Raw genomic sequence first — 17971 nt, forward strand, 5'->3', positions numbered from 1 at the left:
CTACACTTCCTCAACAGCCTCCAAGCCATCATCACGTGTTGTCATTGTGACTGTTGGCTATAGGTCAAAAGGTCAACTATACTATATAGCGGAAGGACAATTATATTTCAATATGATGCCTTTATTTGTCAATTGTACACAAGGTGCAACCGAAATGTTGACTTCCTCTCTATCCCAACCCCTCTGAAACACACAGGTTAGAGATGGGACTGCCACTGCAGGATGTCCTCTCTATCCCAACCCCTCTGAAACACAGGTTAGAGATGGGACTGCCTCCGCAGGATGTCCTCTCTATCCCAACCCCTCTGAAACACAGGTTAGAGATGGGACTGCCTCCGCAGGATGTCCTCTCTATCCCAACCCCTCTGAAACACAGGTTAGAGATGGGACTGCCTCCGCGGGATGTCCTCTCTATCCCAACCCCTCTGAAACACACACACAGGTTAGAGATGGGACTGCCTCCGCGGGATGTCCTCTCTATCCCAACCCCTCTGAAACACAGGTTAGAGATGGGACTGCCTCCGCGGGATGTCCTCTCTATCCCAACCCCTCTGAAACACAGGTTAGAGATGGGACTGCCACTGCAGGATGTCTTCTCTATCCCAACCCCTCTGAAACACACACACAGGTTAGAGATGGGACTGCCTCCGCAGGATGTCCTCTCTATCCCAACCCCTCTGAAACACAGGTTAGAGATGGGACTGCCTCCGCGGGATGTCCTCTCTATCCCAACCCCTCTGAAACACAGGTTAGAGATGGGACTGCCACTGCAGGATGTCCTCTCTATCCCAACCCCTCTGAAACACACACACAGGTTAGAGATGGGACTGCCTCCGCAGGATGTCCTCTCTATCCCAACCCCTCTGAAACACACACACAGGTTAGAGATGGGACTGCCTCCGCAGGATGTCCTCTCTATCCCAACCCCTCTGAAACACACACACAGGTTAGAGATGGGACTGCCACCGCGGGATGTCCGTAGAGCAGCCGTTGTGATGGGTTAAGTGCATTGCTTAAGGGCACAACAGTAGACAGGCATTGACATCTAGGATTTGATATTAGCAACCGTATGGTTGACAGCTCAATTCTCACCTGATTTTTTTCCCCCTGTCAGATGCAGGATTTAAACTGGCAACCCTCTAGGATTCTGGCGCCAGACTAACTGCTAGGCCATCTAAAACAGAACTGATGCATATGACCATAGCCTTTCCTTCCACATGGGTCTGTCTAGCCTGGTCCCAGATCTACAAAACCGTGTATGATGTGACAACCCACAGGAGGTTGGTGGCACCTTAATTGTTGAAGACGGGCTCGTGTTAATGGATGTCGGTGGAATGGTATCAAATACATGGTTCCCAGACAGTATTATGAGCCGTCCTCCCCTCAGCAGCCTCCACTGCAATGACCATAGGAGTTGGCAAGACAGCACAAACAGATCTGGCACCAGGCTAGAATAGGGTCTATCCTCAGGCCTTTGTTGTTGTTTTTATAAAACAAATATTCCAGTGTTTGTTGACCCCAAAATAAATAAGGGAAACTGAACTGCAACATCAAGAACACAATGTAGGGACTATGTTTTGGTTAGGGCATAAAGGAGAAGGGCTGACTGATCCCCCATGGCACATGGCACCACATACAGCGTTAGACTGCCCACAGAGGAACACATCCACCCAACCAGAGACACAAACTATTCTGTGTGTCTTGTGACAAAAACAATAAAGCATTGTTCTTCCTCTTCCTCCCCCCCCTTCACATAACATGTCTAATTGATTAGAGAGACCACAGAATGATCAATAAATCCTATATAGTGCACTACTTTTGACCAGGCCTTGACACATCAGCAACAAAAAAAAATCAAAAATTAAAGGCTTTAATGTTATTTTTCTGCAAAAAGCAATGAATCGCCTAATTAAAGTACATTGTTCAAGACATCTAGCTGACAGGGGGAAAATGATAGCTGTAGCTCAGAGATCAGTCTTCAGTGGATTTATTAGTCTTTATTATGATTTACATTTCAAAAATGTCAGTTTTAAAAAACAAAAAGTAGAACGAGATATGGCATAGTAGATAGCTATGGATAAGGCACAACTTGACTTTCCTCTTTACCAATGTACCATGTTCAGTGAGAGCCCTTTTCAGAACATAGACGCTTCGTACAGCCAAATTCCACACCATCTTTCAGTAGGTTGGGGCTTTTGTAAACGTCATTGGTAGTAGTGATACGGTGCCATTTTCCAAAACAGTAGATGTAACATTAATTTGATATACAAAGTACATTGTTAAACAATGCTATAAACTCAACGATAACCCGGTATAAAAACAACAATATTAAATTGCGCTGTGCAGTGTCGCTCTAATACAAGAATAGCAAGACACCGATATGTTACAACAAAATAAAACGTTGCCTTGGAAAAACCCTTAAAAATACATCCACATGTGCATCCCAAATGGCACCCTGTTCCCTATATAGTGCACAACATTTTAACAGAGCCCCTTTACGTACAACTTCACCGCTAGAATGACCTTGGCGATCACCCTTATGGATGGTCCAATGCTAGTGACTGAGCACAGCAAGTCATCTCTTCCAAAAAGAAAAAAAAACGACATGCGTGCTTAATGCTTTGATTATCCTCATCGCCTAAAGTGCATGTTGAGTGTGTGGCCTGTCAGGAGAGGCCGTACAACGTGCACACGTCTGCAGAATTTGCGACCCTCCATTGGGGGGGCCGGGGGGGCACTTGCATTAATGAGTGGACTGCAGTACGGAAGCTTGTTTCCACCCCCCCCCCCCAACGTCTATTAGACCTGCCCTTTTCACACTACGGTGCTCGGACGTTCTCCTTTCACACAGCACCAGGCATCTATAGCAGAGGATGTGGAACCAGGCCAGCGGAGTACAGCTCAGTTCAATAGTGTGAAAAGTGTCTCAGAAAGCCAGCCAGGGTGCGAGTGTGCTCCGTCCATCCATTCAGACCCAGGGTCAGCAGCCGTCCGGCCAGCCACGACGGCTGGTATTGGGGGTGTCCTCTGGTTGTGAGGGGGTCTCCACATCCAGGCCCAAACCACTGTGGTTGGGTGTGTCGGAGGCTATGAGGGAGGCCCCAGACCCGACCCTGCAGGAGCAACAGCAGAGCATGGCGGAGATACGGGAGCGGATTGGCTGGGTGAACAGGACAAACATGATACAGTTTGCAGCTCCCTGGAAGGTGTTCCCAATTCCCTAGAGAAACAGATTAACCCATTAATGGACGGATGGATATATGATACAGTTTGCAGCTCCCTGGAAGGTGTTCCCAATTCCCTAGAGAAACAGATTAACCCATTAATGGACGGATGGATATATGACTAAAGGATGAATGTAAAGATGAATGAAGGAAAGAGGGGTTTGGTGGATGGATAGACAGTTAGGTTCTTATACTGCATACAAGGGTTTCCATTAGGAAAATGTGGTGCTGAACATTTGACCTGCAACATTTAAAAATTTACCGGACATTTTACAGAGTGCGTAACATGATGAGTGTTCATCCACTGTGCTCTAAATGACAAACATTTAGAACATATTAACAGAACATGCGAGTCGAAAACACAACGAATTCTGATGCGCACTTTCAACATGTTAGAATAACTGTCCACTTTAACTTTTCCTCAGCCAACAAGAAGAAGAATGAACAGCACAAAAAAAAAAAAAAATGTCAATCTACTTTAATAGAAAAGTTTAGGCTACCTAGTCTATTGATCAGCTTGTCGAGAAACAAAATAGTCTATTCCCAAACAGTCTCTGGGACAATTGTGGGAAGACGGATGCCAAATTCATACAACCAGTAGGCCAAATAATTTTTTTTTTTAAAAAGCAGAGAGTCTGATGCAACAGATAACAGTTAGCTTAAAATGTTGATAAACTATTATTTATTCACATTATAAGAGAAGCAATACGCACAAGGCAGCAGGCAATACGCAAATGTTTGTTCCATAATGCAATTCGCGGGAAAAGCACCGTTGTCAAAAGGGCAAATGCGAGCGGTTTCATGTGACAAAGATGAAAACATCCGTTAAAAATGAAGATGAGATCTACTAAGCTACTTTAAAGCAAGGTAAGACGTGCCTCTTAATATGTATTAAAATGTTGAGGTTTCAAACGATTAAGTATATGTTTATGACAAAATGCATACCGCCTCAGGCTCATTGCAAAGTGGTGTGTCGCGCTGATGAAGCCTGCCTTCCGTTGTCGTTTGATGCCGCGTTCAAAACAATTGGGAACTCGGAAATCTTAGACTTCAGTGACTCGGAATTCCAACTCGGGAAGTCAAGCCTCTTTCTAGAGCTCCAACTTTCCGACCAGAAGATCACTGATGTCATGATTTCACCTCGTATTTTTCGAGTTCCCAGTTGTCTTGAAAGCACCATAAGATGCTGTAGCAGCAGCTCTTGCGCTGTCTGATAGACATTCCACTCAAAGGTCATCTATCTGTGTGCTGTGCATGTGTGATAAATAAGATCCATAACGAATATACTGCACAAACGTCCATTTAATTCCACTATATTTTGCTAAGGAACCTACAGACCGATAAGCAGTCTAACATTATTTCACAATGGGATTGTTTCTTCTTCTCCTGGACAACTGGGCCGGTGCCAATTTTATTTATTGGCTTTTCTAAATCGGACAAAAGTCGGCTATTACCGGCTAACGGAAACCCTACTGCACACATGCTGCGGCAGGTTTTGAGAATCATTGGTGAGGATAGAACATGAGTCCTGGAGATGTACCAACACAAACTCACATGTAGAGTGACGAGCACAGGGTTCTGCCTGGCGGGGGAGTCAGCCAGCATCAGCAGGAAACGCACGGTACTCCAGATACGCAGGGCGATGAAGATGATGGGGATAAGGGTCAACTTCCTGTCGGCCATATTGGAAAGGGACTGGGACAGAGGACTGTAGGCCAGGATGGGCCGGTACTCAGACAGAGCCGCATGCTGGACGACATAGAGAGAAAACAGGAATATTTATCAAGTGGATAAATGTGCTTGAGACCTGCCATGGAAAATGTCTGTGATAGTCTACACCGGAATTAGTAAAGTCTACACCGGAATTAGTAAAGTCTACACCGGAATTAGTAAAGTCTACACCGGAATTAGTAAAGTCTACACCGGAATTAGTAAAGTCTACACCGGAATTAGTAAAGTCTACACCGGAATTAGTAAAGTCTACACCGGAATTAGTAAAGTCTACACCGGAATTAGTAAAGTCTACACCGGAATTAGTAAAGCCACCTCGAGAACTCTGGGAAATCAATGTAAAACCGCAGTGATATCATCATAAATTCAGCAACAACAAAAAAAAAATACATTTTTTTTTTTTTTAATTAAATGCGTTCCTCCCCAGTTATACTTATCAATAGTACTGAGGTATAGATTGTAACAGATCCTCACTGCTCTGTGGATGTGCTTCTTGATGAGGACGTAGAGGACGGGGAGGGTGAGATAGGCCAGGAACTCCCATATCTTCCCAGTGAGCAGCATCCACAGGACATGGTCTGGAGCCTGGATCCTCACCCAGCACCAGCCCACAGACACCTCCGATGCATCGTAGCCAATACGGCCCAGAGCCAGAGCTGCTATTGTGATACCGAGAGGGATGCCCCAGCTGGGTGGGGAGATGGAGGAAGAGACAGGGGAAGAGGAGGAGGATGAGCAGGAAGAATGAATTAATGAACATATAATTGTGAACCTCCTGACTAGCTTGCCAGCCACACACTTCCTCTAAAGTCTGGTGATCATTATGTGCAACTATGTCATGCTACCAAGGAAAGCTCGCTATATAGCCTACATGTTGAAAGAGCAACCCCAAATCTGCAACTCACTTCCTGCAAAGTCACACTAGTCACATATAGTGTAACATTCCAGTAGCCTGTATGTAAACTGAATTGATTTCAACATCGTTTAACTATACGAAACAGAACCACTCAGTGTGGCCCCGTGTGGCTCAGTTGGTAGAGCATGGTGTTTGCAATGCCAGGGTTGTGGGTTCGATTCCCACGGGGGACCAATACGGAGAAAAAAAAAGAAATGTATGAAATGTATGTATTCACTTACTGTAAGTCGCTCTAAAATGTAAAAAATGGATCAAGGCTAACATTTCAGCATGCTGCCCCTTTACATTTTGAGCCTTAAAACCCAAGATGAGATGTTGGCCGTGTTCGAGAGAATCAAATCCATGATGCATTGGGGGTAAATGGTAACTGAGCAGTTATATGACACAAGGTGATTTGTAGAGCAGTCAGTCGGTAGTCGCCTGCACTGTCGTCAGCAATGCTCAACAAGCCCATTGCGTCACTTGTGACATCAGCAGTTCTGGGGACAGCGTGACGCCCTGCGTGTTCAGGTAATCTTCCACTCACTGAGGGGCCAACATCTTCAATTCACTCTTAACATTTCATGACTCATTATATAATTGAAGAATATTTCTGGACTCATTCCTTTCAGGTACCCTATTCCATATATAGGACACTACTGTTGACCAGGACATTATATACAGGGCATTAAAAAGTATTCAGACCCCTTGACATTTTTCCACATTGTTAGGCAACAGCCGTCTTCTAAAACGGATTACAATCGTCCCCCCCATCAATCTAAACACAATACTCCATAAATGACGAAGCAAAAACAGGTTTAGAAATTTTAGCAAATGAATAAATATAAAACAAACTGAAATATCTTCTTTTTTTCCCCCCCAGTGATCCCACTCTGGAATGTATATGCTCGTAGAGTATATTATGTTAAACAATATATTGAACAATTTACAAAATGAAAAATAGTTCATTATTCATGTATCATTTTTCAATATTTATAAATTAAATGTAGAAAAAAAATGTTTTCAAATTCAAAATCATATTAGAGAGGAAGTGGTAAACCTTCATATGACACATTTTTGCTTCGTAACACATACAGACGAAACATTACAGAGTCTTAAAGGAGGCATGGGTAAGGCCAAAATGTCATAAATACAGTGCATTCAGCAAGTACATCCTCGAGTCTTATTGTGTATGAGGCTACAGGCTTGGCACACCTGTATTTAGGGAGTTTCTCCCATTCTTCTCTGCAGATCCTCTCAAGCTCTGTCAGGTTAGAGGGGACCTGCACAGATATTTTCAGGTCTCCAGAGATGTTCGATCGGATTCAAGTCCGGGCTCAGGCTGGGCCCCTCACGGACATTCATAGACTTGTCCCGAAGTCACTCCTGCGTTGTCTTGGCTGTGTGCTTGGGGTCGTTGTCCTGTTGAAAGGTGAACCTTCACCCCCAGTCTGAGGTCCTGAGCAGGTTTTCATCAAGGATCTCGGTGTACTTTGCTCCGTTCATCTTTCCCTCAATCCTGACTAGTCTCCCAGTTGAAAAACATCCCCACAGCATGATGCAGCCACCACCATGCTTCACCGTAGGGATGGTGCCAGGTTTCCTCCAGACGTGACACTTGGCATTCAGGCCAAAGTATTCAATCTTGGTTTCATCAGACCAGAGAATCTTGTTTCTCATGGTCTGAGAGTCCTTTAGGTGCCTTGTGGCAAACTCCAAGCGGGCTGTCATGTGCCTTTTTACTGAGGAGTGGCTTTTGTCTGGCCACTCTACCATAAAGGCCTGATAGGTGGAGTGCTGCAGAGATGGTTGTCCTTCTGGATGGTTCTCCCATCTCCAGAAGAACATTGGGTTCTTGGTCACCTCTGTGACCAAGGCCCTTCTCCCCCAATTGCTCAGTTTGGCCGGGTGGCCAGCTCTAGGAAGAGTCTCGGTGGTTCCAAACTTCTTCCATTTAAGAATGATGGAGGCCACTGTGTTCTTGAGGACATTCAATGCTGCAGACATTTTTAGGTACCCTTCCCCAGATCTATGCCTCAACACAATCCTGTCTCGGAGCTCTACGGACAATTCCATCGACATCATGGCTTGGTTTCTACTCTGACATGCACTGTCAACTTTGGGACCTTATATAGACAGGTGTGTGCCTTTCCAAATCATATCCAATCAATAGAATTTACCACAGGTGGACTCCAATTTTTTGTTATTTAAACCTTTATTTAACTAGGCAAGTCAGTTAAGAACAAATTCTTATTTAGAACAAATTCTTATTTACAATGACGGCCTACCAAAAGGCCTCCTGCGGAGACGGGGGCTGGGATAAATAAATAAATAAATGACAACACACACATCACAACGAGAGAAACCACAACATAAAGAGAGACCTAAGACAACAACATAGCAAGGCAGCAACACATGACAACACAACATGGTAGCAACACAAAACATGGTACAAACATTATTGGGCACAGACAACGGCACAAAGGGCAAGAAGGTAGAGACAACACCAATCAAGTTGTAGAAACATCTCAAGGATGATCAATGGAAACAGGATGCACCTGAGCTCTATTTCGAGTCTCATAGCAAAGGGTCTGAATACTTATGTAAATAAGGATTTTTTTTTTTTAAACTGTTTTTGCTTTATCATTATGGGGTATTGTGTGTAGATGGATGAGGGGAAAAATAACAATTGAATCCATTTTAGAATAAGGCTGTAACGTAACAAAATTTGAAAAAAGGGAAGGGGTCTGAATGCGCTGTAGGGAATGGAGTGCCATTCAGTTGGTAGAGCACGGTGTGCGCAACGCCCAGGTTGTGGGTTCGATTCCCATGGGGGGACAGAAATGTATGCATTCACTACTGTAAGTCGCTCTGGATAAGAGCGTCTGCTAAATGACTAAAATGTAAAATATGTAAAAAGGGACACAGCTGAAGGGACAGAAACCGCAATCTGGTATTGCTGCTCCCTTTTGAGCTGGTTTATATAAAAAGTGTACTGGGATCAAAACTGGGTTCAAATACTACTCAACATCTTACAAATCATTTCAGCGTTTGCTCTGGTCTGTCTAGAGTGCAGGATGGGGGTTGCACTTTTGCAACTATTCTATTGCTTCCATTGCAGCAGACAAGCTCAATCAAGGCCAGATAAAGTACAACAAATGATTAAATATAGTAATGGAACCAAAGTCTGACTTGGCATCTATAATCACATATACAGTTGAAGTGGGATGTTTACATACATTTAGGTTGGAGTCATTAAAACTCGTTTTTCAACCACTCCACACATTTCTTGATAACAAACTATAGTTTTGGCAAGTCGGTTAGGACATCTACTTTGTGCATGACACAAGAACATTTTCCAACAGTTGTTTACAGACAGATTATTTCATTTATAATTCACTGTTTCACAATTCCAGTGGGTCAGAAGTTTACATACACTAAGTTAACTGTGCCTTTAAACAGCTCGGAAAATTCCAGAAAACGTCATCATGGCTTTAGAAGTTTCTGATAGGCTAATTTGAGTCAATTGGAGGTGTACCTGTGGATGTATTCCAAGGGCTACCTTCAAATTCAGTGCCTCTTTGCTTGACATCAAGGGCAAATCTAAAGAAATCAGCCAAGACGTCAGAAAAAAAAAATGGTAGACCTCCACAAGTCTGGTTCATCCTTGGGAGCAATTTCCAAATGCCTGAAGGTACCACGTTCATCTGTACAAACATTAGTACGCAAGTATAAACACCATGGGACCACGCAGCCGTCAAACCGCTCAGGAAGGAGACGCGTTCTGTCTCCAAGAGATGAACGTACTGTGGTGCAAAAAGTGCAAATCAATCCCAGAAAAACAGCAAAGGACCTTGTGAAGATGCTGGAGGAAACAGGGTCAAAAGTATCTATATCCACAGTAAAACAAGTCCTATATCGACATAACCTGAAAGGCTGCTCAGCAAGGAAGAAGCCACTGCTCCAAAACCGCCATAAAAAAAGCCAGACTACGGTTTGCAACTGCACATGGGGACAAAGATCGTACTATTGGGAGAAATGTCCTCTGGTCTGATGAAACAAAAATAGAACTGTTTGGCCATAATGACCATCGTTATGTTTGGAGGAAAAAGGGGAAGGCTTGCAATCCGAAGAACACCATCCCAACCGTGAAGCACGGGGGTGGCAGCATCATGTTGTGGGGGTGCTTTGCTGCAGGAGGGACTGGTGCACTTCACAAAATAGATGGCATCATGTGGAAGGAAAATGATTTGGATATATTGAAGCAACATCTCAAGACATCAGTCAGGAAGTTAAAGCTTGGTCGCAAATGTGTCTTCCAAATGGACAATGACCTCAAGCATACTTACAAAGTTGTGGCAAAATGGCTTAATTAAGATCAACAAAGTCAAGGTATTGGAGTGGCCATCACAAAGCCCTGACATCAATCCCATAGAAAAAGTGTGGGCAGAACTGAAAAAGCGTGTGTGAGCAAGGAGGCCTACAAACCTGACTCAGTTACACCAGCTCTGTCAGGAGGAATGGGCCAAATTTCACCCAACTTATTGTGGGAAGCTTGTGGAAGGCTACCCGAACCGTTTGACCCAAGTTAAACAATTTAAAAGCAATGCAACCAAATACTAATTGAGTGTATGTAAACTTCTGACCCACTGGGAATGTGATGAAAGAAATAAAATCTGAAATAAAAATCACTCTACTATTATTCTGACATTTCACATTCTTAAAATAAAGTGGTGATCCTAACTGACCTTAGACAAGGAATTTTTACTCTGATTAAATGTCAGGAATTGTGAAAAACTGAGTTTAAAATGTATTTGGCTGAGGTGTACGTAAACTTCCGAATTCAACTGTACGTTTGTTATTATTCATGTACTATGAATGGCCTTGTTGTGTGAAATGGTTCTGTTGTGCGAGGTTCAATAGAAAAGGGATCACTGAAGAATTCATTATAGAACACAACACACATTGTGACAAGGCATGTCCATTGCCTGGGCTCTGGGGTGGAGAAAGGGTTTTGATGTTATATACAAAACAAATGATAAACTAGGTGGGTCGAGCCCTGACAGCCGTGGTTTATCAGACCGTATATGACAGGTATGACCAAATATAGATTTTTACTGCTCTAATTATATTGGTAACCAGTTTATATTAGCAATAAGGCACCTAGGGTGGGGGTTTGTGGTATATGGCCAATATACCCAGGTATTCCGCATTGCGTCGGGCCTAAGAACAGCCCTTAGCCGAGGTATATTGGCCATATACCACACCTCCTCAGGCCTTATTGCTTAAATAGCAACTCAGTGAAGAATTGTCCAAAAGGCAGACTATCCTTTCTGTATTGTTTATCAATAAGAAACCTACCATGTGTTTCTGTGGTGTCTATTCAACTCTACTCTATTTCACTGGACTGGATGTAAGGTGTACTGCAAAACATGCTCTAATGTGTCATTGGGTATTAATTGACCGTTAATTGGGTGTTAATTTAGCCTAATTGAGTAAACAGGAGACAATAGGTGTGCAGGTGTTTCAGGTGTAGCCCTGAAGATGCTCAGAGTCTCATTTTCATAAGGTTTGAAATAGTATTACGTAGTACAATGTATAATACGTCTACCATATGTACAATACCAGGTGACAGAATTTATATGCCGCGTTCACATGCTGGTCCCGAACTAGAAAACTGGGAAATGTCTGACTTGCTGATTCCTTGAACGCAGCACGTTCATACCTACAACCAGTTAGAAGGTTGGAAATGTCAGTTTCATAGTTGCGACTAGCATGTGAACGCAGAATTAATACCAAGTTACATGGTGAAATAGCCTAAAACGTCAGATGTGCTGAAATTCCCAGGTATTGGAAGGTAATATATTCCTCATGAATATTCATAAAACGCGTCATACTAGAGTAGAGAAACAACATAGCTGGATCAGGTGACTCTTGGCCTTGATATTTCACAGACCCTATCCCAAACTCAAATCTAATCAATCAAAAACATTTCACAGTTTATACAACTGTTATTATTATGATATGAAAATGAATCAAGCGCACGTACCCACCTGATAACGTGAAAACATAACACGAAGCTGTCAGCTTGTCTTTGATTCGACTTGACGATTAAAATGTACAGATATATAGCGATAGCGACAGTCCAGAAAAACGAACTTGTGTTGGCGAAAGTAGATATCGCTCCTTGAACGACGCAATCCACAGAGTTTGATTCAAAGACACTCCAAACTCCGTATGCGTACGAGCCCGCAGACAAAAAGTCAGCCACTGACAAGTAGACCAGAAGTGTTCTCGGCGTTGTTCTCAAATCTGGCCAAATGATGTACGTACAGATAATAAGTAAAGAGCCCAAAAAAGACAGGGCACACGAAATCAAAATAACAATCTGTTCTGAAATATACACAACAGTCTGATTATCAACGGCCATGATATCCACAACTACTGGGCGCTAGGTCAATCTACACTCACTAACAAGACACGAATAGTTTCCCAGCATTCCAATATAAACTTATTCCATCAACGAATACGTCTAGTTGCTTGGGTGAACAAGTCACCGCGTCAAAGGATCCTGAAAACTGTAGTGTAACCCAGGTAGTTGTAAAGTTTATGTGTGTGTCGTGAACAACATTAGCGTGAGCACACTCGTGGAATCGGCGGGTTGCCTTCAAAATAAAAGTCCCCCATCGAAACATGCAAACGGATCCAAATGTAGAATCACGACAAAATTGAACTAGATAGGCTATTACCAAACTGAGATACACCCCCCAGGTGTACGCGCAATGCCGTCGGGGGTAAGCCAAATAAAAATGTGATTCACATTTTCAAACAGTTCATTTAGATTTTCCAACGGGGCTGTACATTTGGGTGATGAAAAGGCCAACAAAAACTATACGGACAATGCCTTCATCAAACAACATTGTTTCGCGACGAGTCAGTGAAATAACAGGAGATGTTTTGAAACAATTACTGCTTCACATACAAGCCAGTGAATTATATGCGTTACAGCTGGATGAGTCAACAGACGTGGCGGGCCTGGCACAGCTCCTGGTATATGTCCGTTACGTTTATGGGGGGTCAATTAAGGAAGACATCATCTTCTGGAAACCAGGACAACAGGAGAGGATATTTTTTAAAGTACTGGACAGCTTTGCGACATCAAATGGACTTTGGTGGTTAAGATGTGTTGGTATCTGTACTGATGGCGCAAAAGTTATGATACGGAGACATAGTGGAGTGGTAACTCGCGTGCAAGCAGTTGCTTCCGACCCCACTTGGGTCCACTACAGCATCCACCGAGAGGCTCTTGCTGCCAAGGGAATGCCTGACAGCTTGAAAGACGTTTTGGACACTACAGTGAAAATGGTTAACTTTGTTAAAGCAAGGCCCCTGAACTCTCCTGTATTTTCTGCACTATGAAATGATATGGACAGCGACCATGTAAAGCTTTTATAACATATAGAAGTGTGCTGGTTATAAAGGGGCAAAGTATTGACACGTTTTTTTTAAATTGAGAGACGAGCTTAACGTTTTCTTTACTGACCATAATTTTCACTTGTCTGACCGCTTGCATGATAACGAGTTTCTCACAAGACTGGCCTATGTGGGTGATGTTTTTTCTCGCCTGAATGATCTGAATCTAGGACTACAGGGACTCTCCGCAACTATATTCAATGTGCGGGACAAAATTGAGGCTATGATTAAGAAGTTGGAGGTCTTCCCTGTCTGCATTAACAAGGACAACACACAGGTCTTTCCATCATTGTATGATTTTTTGTGTGCAAATGAACTCAAGCTTACGGACAATGTCAAATGTGATATAGCGAAGCACCTGAGTGAGTTGGGTGAGCAATAACACAGGTACTTTCCCGAAACGGACGACACAAACAACTGGATTCGTTATCCCTTTCATGCCCTGCCTCAGGCCACTTACCGATATCTGAACAAGAGAGCCTCATCGATAATTGCAACAAGCGGTTCTGTGAAAATGTAATTTAATCAGAAGCCACTGACAGATTTCTGGATTGGGCTGCGCTCGGAGTATCCTGCCTTGACAAATCGCGCTGTTAAGACACTGATGCCCTTTGCAACCACGTACCTATGTGGGACTGGATTCTCGGCCCTCACTAGCATGAAAACTAAATACAGGTACAGACTGTGCGTGGAAAATTATTTAAGACTGAGACTCTCTCCAATACAACCCGACATTGCAGAGTTATGTGCATCCTTTCAAGCAATCCCTTCTAATTCTCATTGACCTGTGGTGAGTTATTCACAATGATGAACAAATAAGGTTTTTGTGACTATGCATAGATATGCATAGATAATAACAGAGAGTAGCAGCAGCTGATTAGCTGTTCAGGAGTCTTATGGCTTGGGGGTAGAAGCTATTTAGGAGGCTTTTGGACCTAGACTTTCTGTGCGGTAGCAGAGAAAACAGTCTATGACTAGGGTGGCTGGAGTCTTTGACACTTTTTAGGGCCTTCCTCCGACACCGAGTTCCTGGATGGCAAGAAGCTCGGCCCCTGTGATGTACTGGGCCGTACGCACTACCCTCCGTAGTGCCTTGCGGTCGGAGGCCGAGCAGGTGCCATACCAGGCAGTGATGCAACCCGTCAGGATGCTCTCAATGGTGCAGCTGTAAAACCTTTTGAGGATCTGAGGACCCATGCCAAACCTTTTCAGTCTACTGAGGGGGAATAGGTTTTGTCGTGCCCTCTTCACGACTGTCTCGGTGTGCTTGGACCATGTTGGTGATGTGGATGCCAAGGAACTTGAAGCTCTCAACCTGCTCCACTACAGCGTTGAGGGAGAGGTTGTTGTCCTGGCACCACACGGTCAGGTCTCTGTCCTCCTCTCTATAGGCTGTCTCATCGTTGTTGGTGATCAGGCCTACCACTGTTGTGGCATCAGCAAACGTAATGATGGTGTTGGAGTCATGCCTGATCGTGCAGTCATGAGTGAATAGGGAGTACAGGAGGGGGCTGAGCACGCACCCCTGAGGGGCCCCCATGTTGAGGATCAGCGTGGCGGATGTGTTGTTACCTACCCTTACCACCTGGAGGTGGCCCGTCAAGAAGTCCAGGATCCAGTTGCAGAGGGAGGTGTTTAGTCCCAGGGTACTTAACTTAGTGATGAGCTTTGAGGGCACTATGGTGTTGAACGCTGAGCTGTAGTCAATGAATAGCATTCTCACATTGGTGCTCCTTTTGTCCAGGTGTGAAAGGGCAGTGTGGAGTACAATAGAGATTGCATCATCTGTGGATCTGTTGGTGCGGTATGCAAATTGTAGTGGGTTTAGGGTTTCTGGGATAATGGTGTTGATGTGACCAGCCTTTCAAATGTTGCCTGTAATCCATGTCTTCTGGTTGGGGTATGTACGTACAATCACTGTGGGGATGACGTCATCGATGCACTTATTGATAAAGCCAATGACTGATGTGGTGTACTCCTCAATGCCATCGGAAGAATCCCGGAACATATTCCAGTCTGTGCTAGCAAAACAGTCCTATAGTTTAGCATCTGCTTCATCTGATCACTTTTTTTATAGACCGAGTCACTGGTGCTTTCTGCTTTAATTTTTGCTTGTAAGCAGGAATCAGGAGGATAGAATTATGGTCAGATTTGCCAAATGGAGGGTGAGGGAGAGCTTTGTACGCGTCTCTGTGTGTGGAGTAAAGGTGGTCTAGAATTTCTTCCCCTCTGGTTGCACATTTAACATGTTGATAGAAATTAGGATAAACTGATTTAAGTTTCCCTGCATTAAACTCCCCGGCCACTAGGAGCGCCACCTCTGGATGAACGTTTTCCTGTTTGCTTATGGCGGTATACAGCTCATTGAGCGCAGTTTTAGTGCCAGCATCGGTCTGTGGTGGTATGTAGACAGCTACGAAAAATACAGATATCATGAGGTACTCTACCTCAGGCGAGCAAAACCTTGAGACTTCTTTAGATATTGTGCACCAGCATATATATGCAAAGGCCCCCGCCCGTGTCTCATCAGAGGCTGCTGTTCTGTCCTAAATAAAGAGAGAAATGATTGATTATTATTATATTATTATTTGTGCCCTGGTCCTATAAGAGCTCTTTGTCACTTCCCACAAGCCAGGTTGTGACAAAAACTCACACTCATTCTTATGTTTAATAAATGTATCATATTGTGTGTGTGTGTGTGTGTGTGGCAGGCTTGCAATGATGTCAAAAAACGCTGACCCTGGTGCTAGAGGAGGTACTTAGCTGAAGGTTGAATGTTTGAAGGGGTACGGCACTATAAAAAGTTTGGGAAATTCTAAACAAATTTGGAATGTTGTCGCGTGTTTCAATGGGTGGGGCTTTTATTTTGAAAGCAAACCTCGGATTGCACTATTGCTGCTCATGCTAATGTTGGTTACACACTGGTAGGACAACACTAAAGTTTCTCTGCTGGACATATTAACCCCTCGTTGACTCTCCTTAAAACATTCACCTGGAAACCATTCAGTTGGGTAAGCTGCACTAGAGACTTCTAAAAAAAGAAGCAGTAAGGACTATATTTGGCCCTACTGTTGCCCTTTAGTTTGAGTGTGCACTGGTGTAAAATACTTAAGTAAAAATACTTTATAGTACTTCTTAAATAGTTTTTTGGGGGATCGGTACTTTACTTTACTATTTATATATATTTTTTACAACTTTTATCTTTACTTCACTACATTCCGAAAGAAAATCATGTACTTTTTACTCCATACATTTTCTCTGACATCCAAAAGTACTCGTTACATTTTGAATGCTTAGCAGGACTGGAAAATGGTTCAATTCACGCACTTCTCAAGAGAACATCCCTGGTCATCTACTGCCTCTGATCTTGCGGACTCACTAAACATATATGCATAGTTTGTAAAATCTCGGAGTGTTGGAGTGTGCCCCTGGCTCTCCGTAAATTTAAAAAACAAAAAAATTTTACCTATTTTTCTAAAATAGCTTCCTGTGTTTTAAATGTTTTACTTTTATATCTATAGCTACAGTATTATCTTCATTGTTCTATACTTTTCAATAAACTGATTTGAATTGCACTACCGGTCCACAGTTTTTACAACACCTACTCATTCAAGGGTTTTTCTTTATTTAAAAAAATAATAATCTACATTGTAGAATAACTGTGAAGCCATCAAAAACTATGAAAAAACACATATGGAATCATGTAGTAACCAAAAAAGTATTTGAGATTCTTCAAAGTAGCCACCCTTTGGCTTGATGACAGCTTTGCACACTCTTGGCATTCTCTCAACCAACTTCATGGGGTAGTCACCTGGAATCCATTTCAATTAACAGGTGTGCCTTGTTAAAAGTTCATTTGTGGAATTTCTTTCCTTCATAATGCGTTTGAGCCAATCAGTTGTGTTGGGGGGGGGGGGGGGGGGGGTATACAGAAGATAGCCCTGTTTGGTAAAATACCAAGTCCATATTATGGCAAGAACAGCTCAAATAAGCAATGAGAAACGACAGTCCATTGACATGAAGGTCAGTCAATCCGGAAAATTTCAAGAACTTTGTGCAGTTGCAAAAACCATCAAGCGCTATGATGAAACTGGCTCTCATGAGGACCGCCACAGGAATGGAAGACCCAGAGTTACCTCTGCTGCAGAGGATAAATTCATTAGAGTTACCAGCCTCAGAAATGGCAGCCCAAATAAATGCAAAACAGAGTTCAAGTAACAGACACATCTCAACATCAACTGTTCAGAGGAGACTGTGTGAATCAGGCCTCCATGGTTGAATTGCTGCAAAGAAACCACTACTAAAGGACACCAATAAGAAGAAGAGACTTGCTTGGGCCAAGAAACACGAACAATGGACATTAGACTGGTGGAAATATGTCCTTTGGTCTGGAGTCCTCAACCAAATTGAGGTGGTTGGGGATGAGTTGGACCGCAGAGTGAAGGAAAAGCAGTCAACAAGTGCTCAGCATATGTGGGAACTCCTTCAAGACTGTTGGAAAAGCATTCCAGGTGAAGCTGGTTGAGAGAATGCCAAGAGTGTGCAAAGCTGTCATCAAGGCAAAGGTTGGCTATTTGAAAAATCTCAATTATGAAATATATTTGAATTTGTTTAACACTTTTTTGGTTACTACATGATTCCATATGTG

At 43.3% G+C, this 17971-nt stretch overlaps 1 protein-coding gene across 2 annotated transcripts; it reads right to left on the reverse strand.

Annotated features, from left to right (window-relative positions):
* Window positions 1–1973: 1973 nt before the first annotated feature.
* gpr157 (G protein-coupled receptor 157) lies at window positions 1974–12466 on the reverse strand. Of its 2 annotated transcripts, none has more exons than XM_029718380.1 (4): window positions 11904–12463; window positions 5430–5643; window positions 4779–4973; window positions 1974–3220 (listed from the first exon to the last, which is right to left on the reverse strand). In XM_029718380.1, the coding sequence occupies exons 1-4, from the start codon at window positions 12278–12280 to the stop codon at window positions 2981–2983; spliced, it is 1026 nt and encodes a 341-aa protein (XP_029574240.1). In that variant the 5' UTR covers window positions 12281–12463; the 3' UTR covers window positions 1974–2980. The 2 variants fall into 2 exon arrangements, with proteins under 2 accessions (XP_029574240.1, XP_029574241.1); XM_029718381.1 differs by lacking the exon at window positions 1974–3220 and adding an exon at window positions 3227–3301 and having other exon boundaries at window positions 11904–12466.
* Window positions 12467–17971: the final 5505 nt, after the last annotated feature.

The sequence above is a fragment of the Salmo trutta genome, chromosome 28, assembly GCF_901001165.1.
Source record: "Salmo trutta chromosome 28, fSalTru1.1, whole genome shotgun sequence".
In the NCBI taxonomy this organism is placed as follows: Eukaryota; Metazoa; Chordata; class Actinopteri; order Salmoniformes; family Salmonidae; genus Salmo; species Salmo trutta.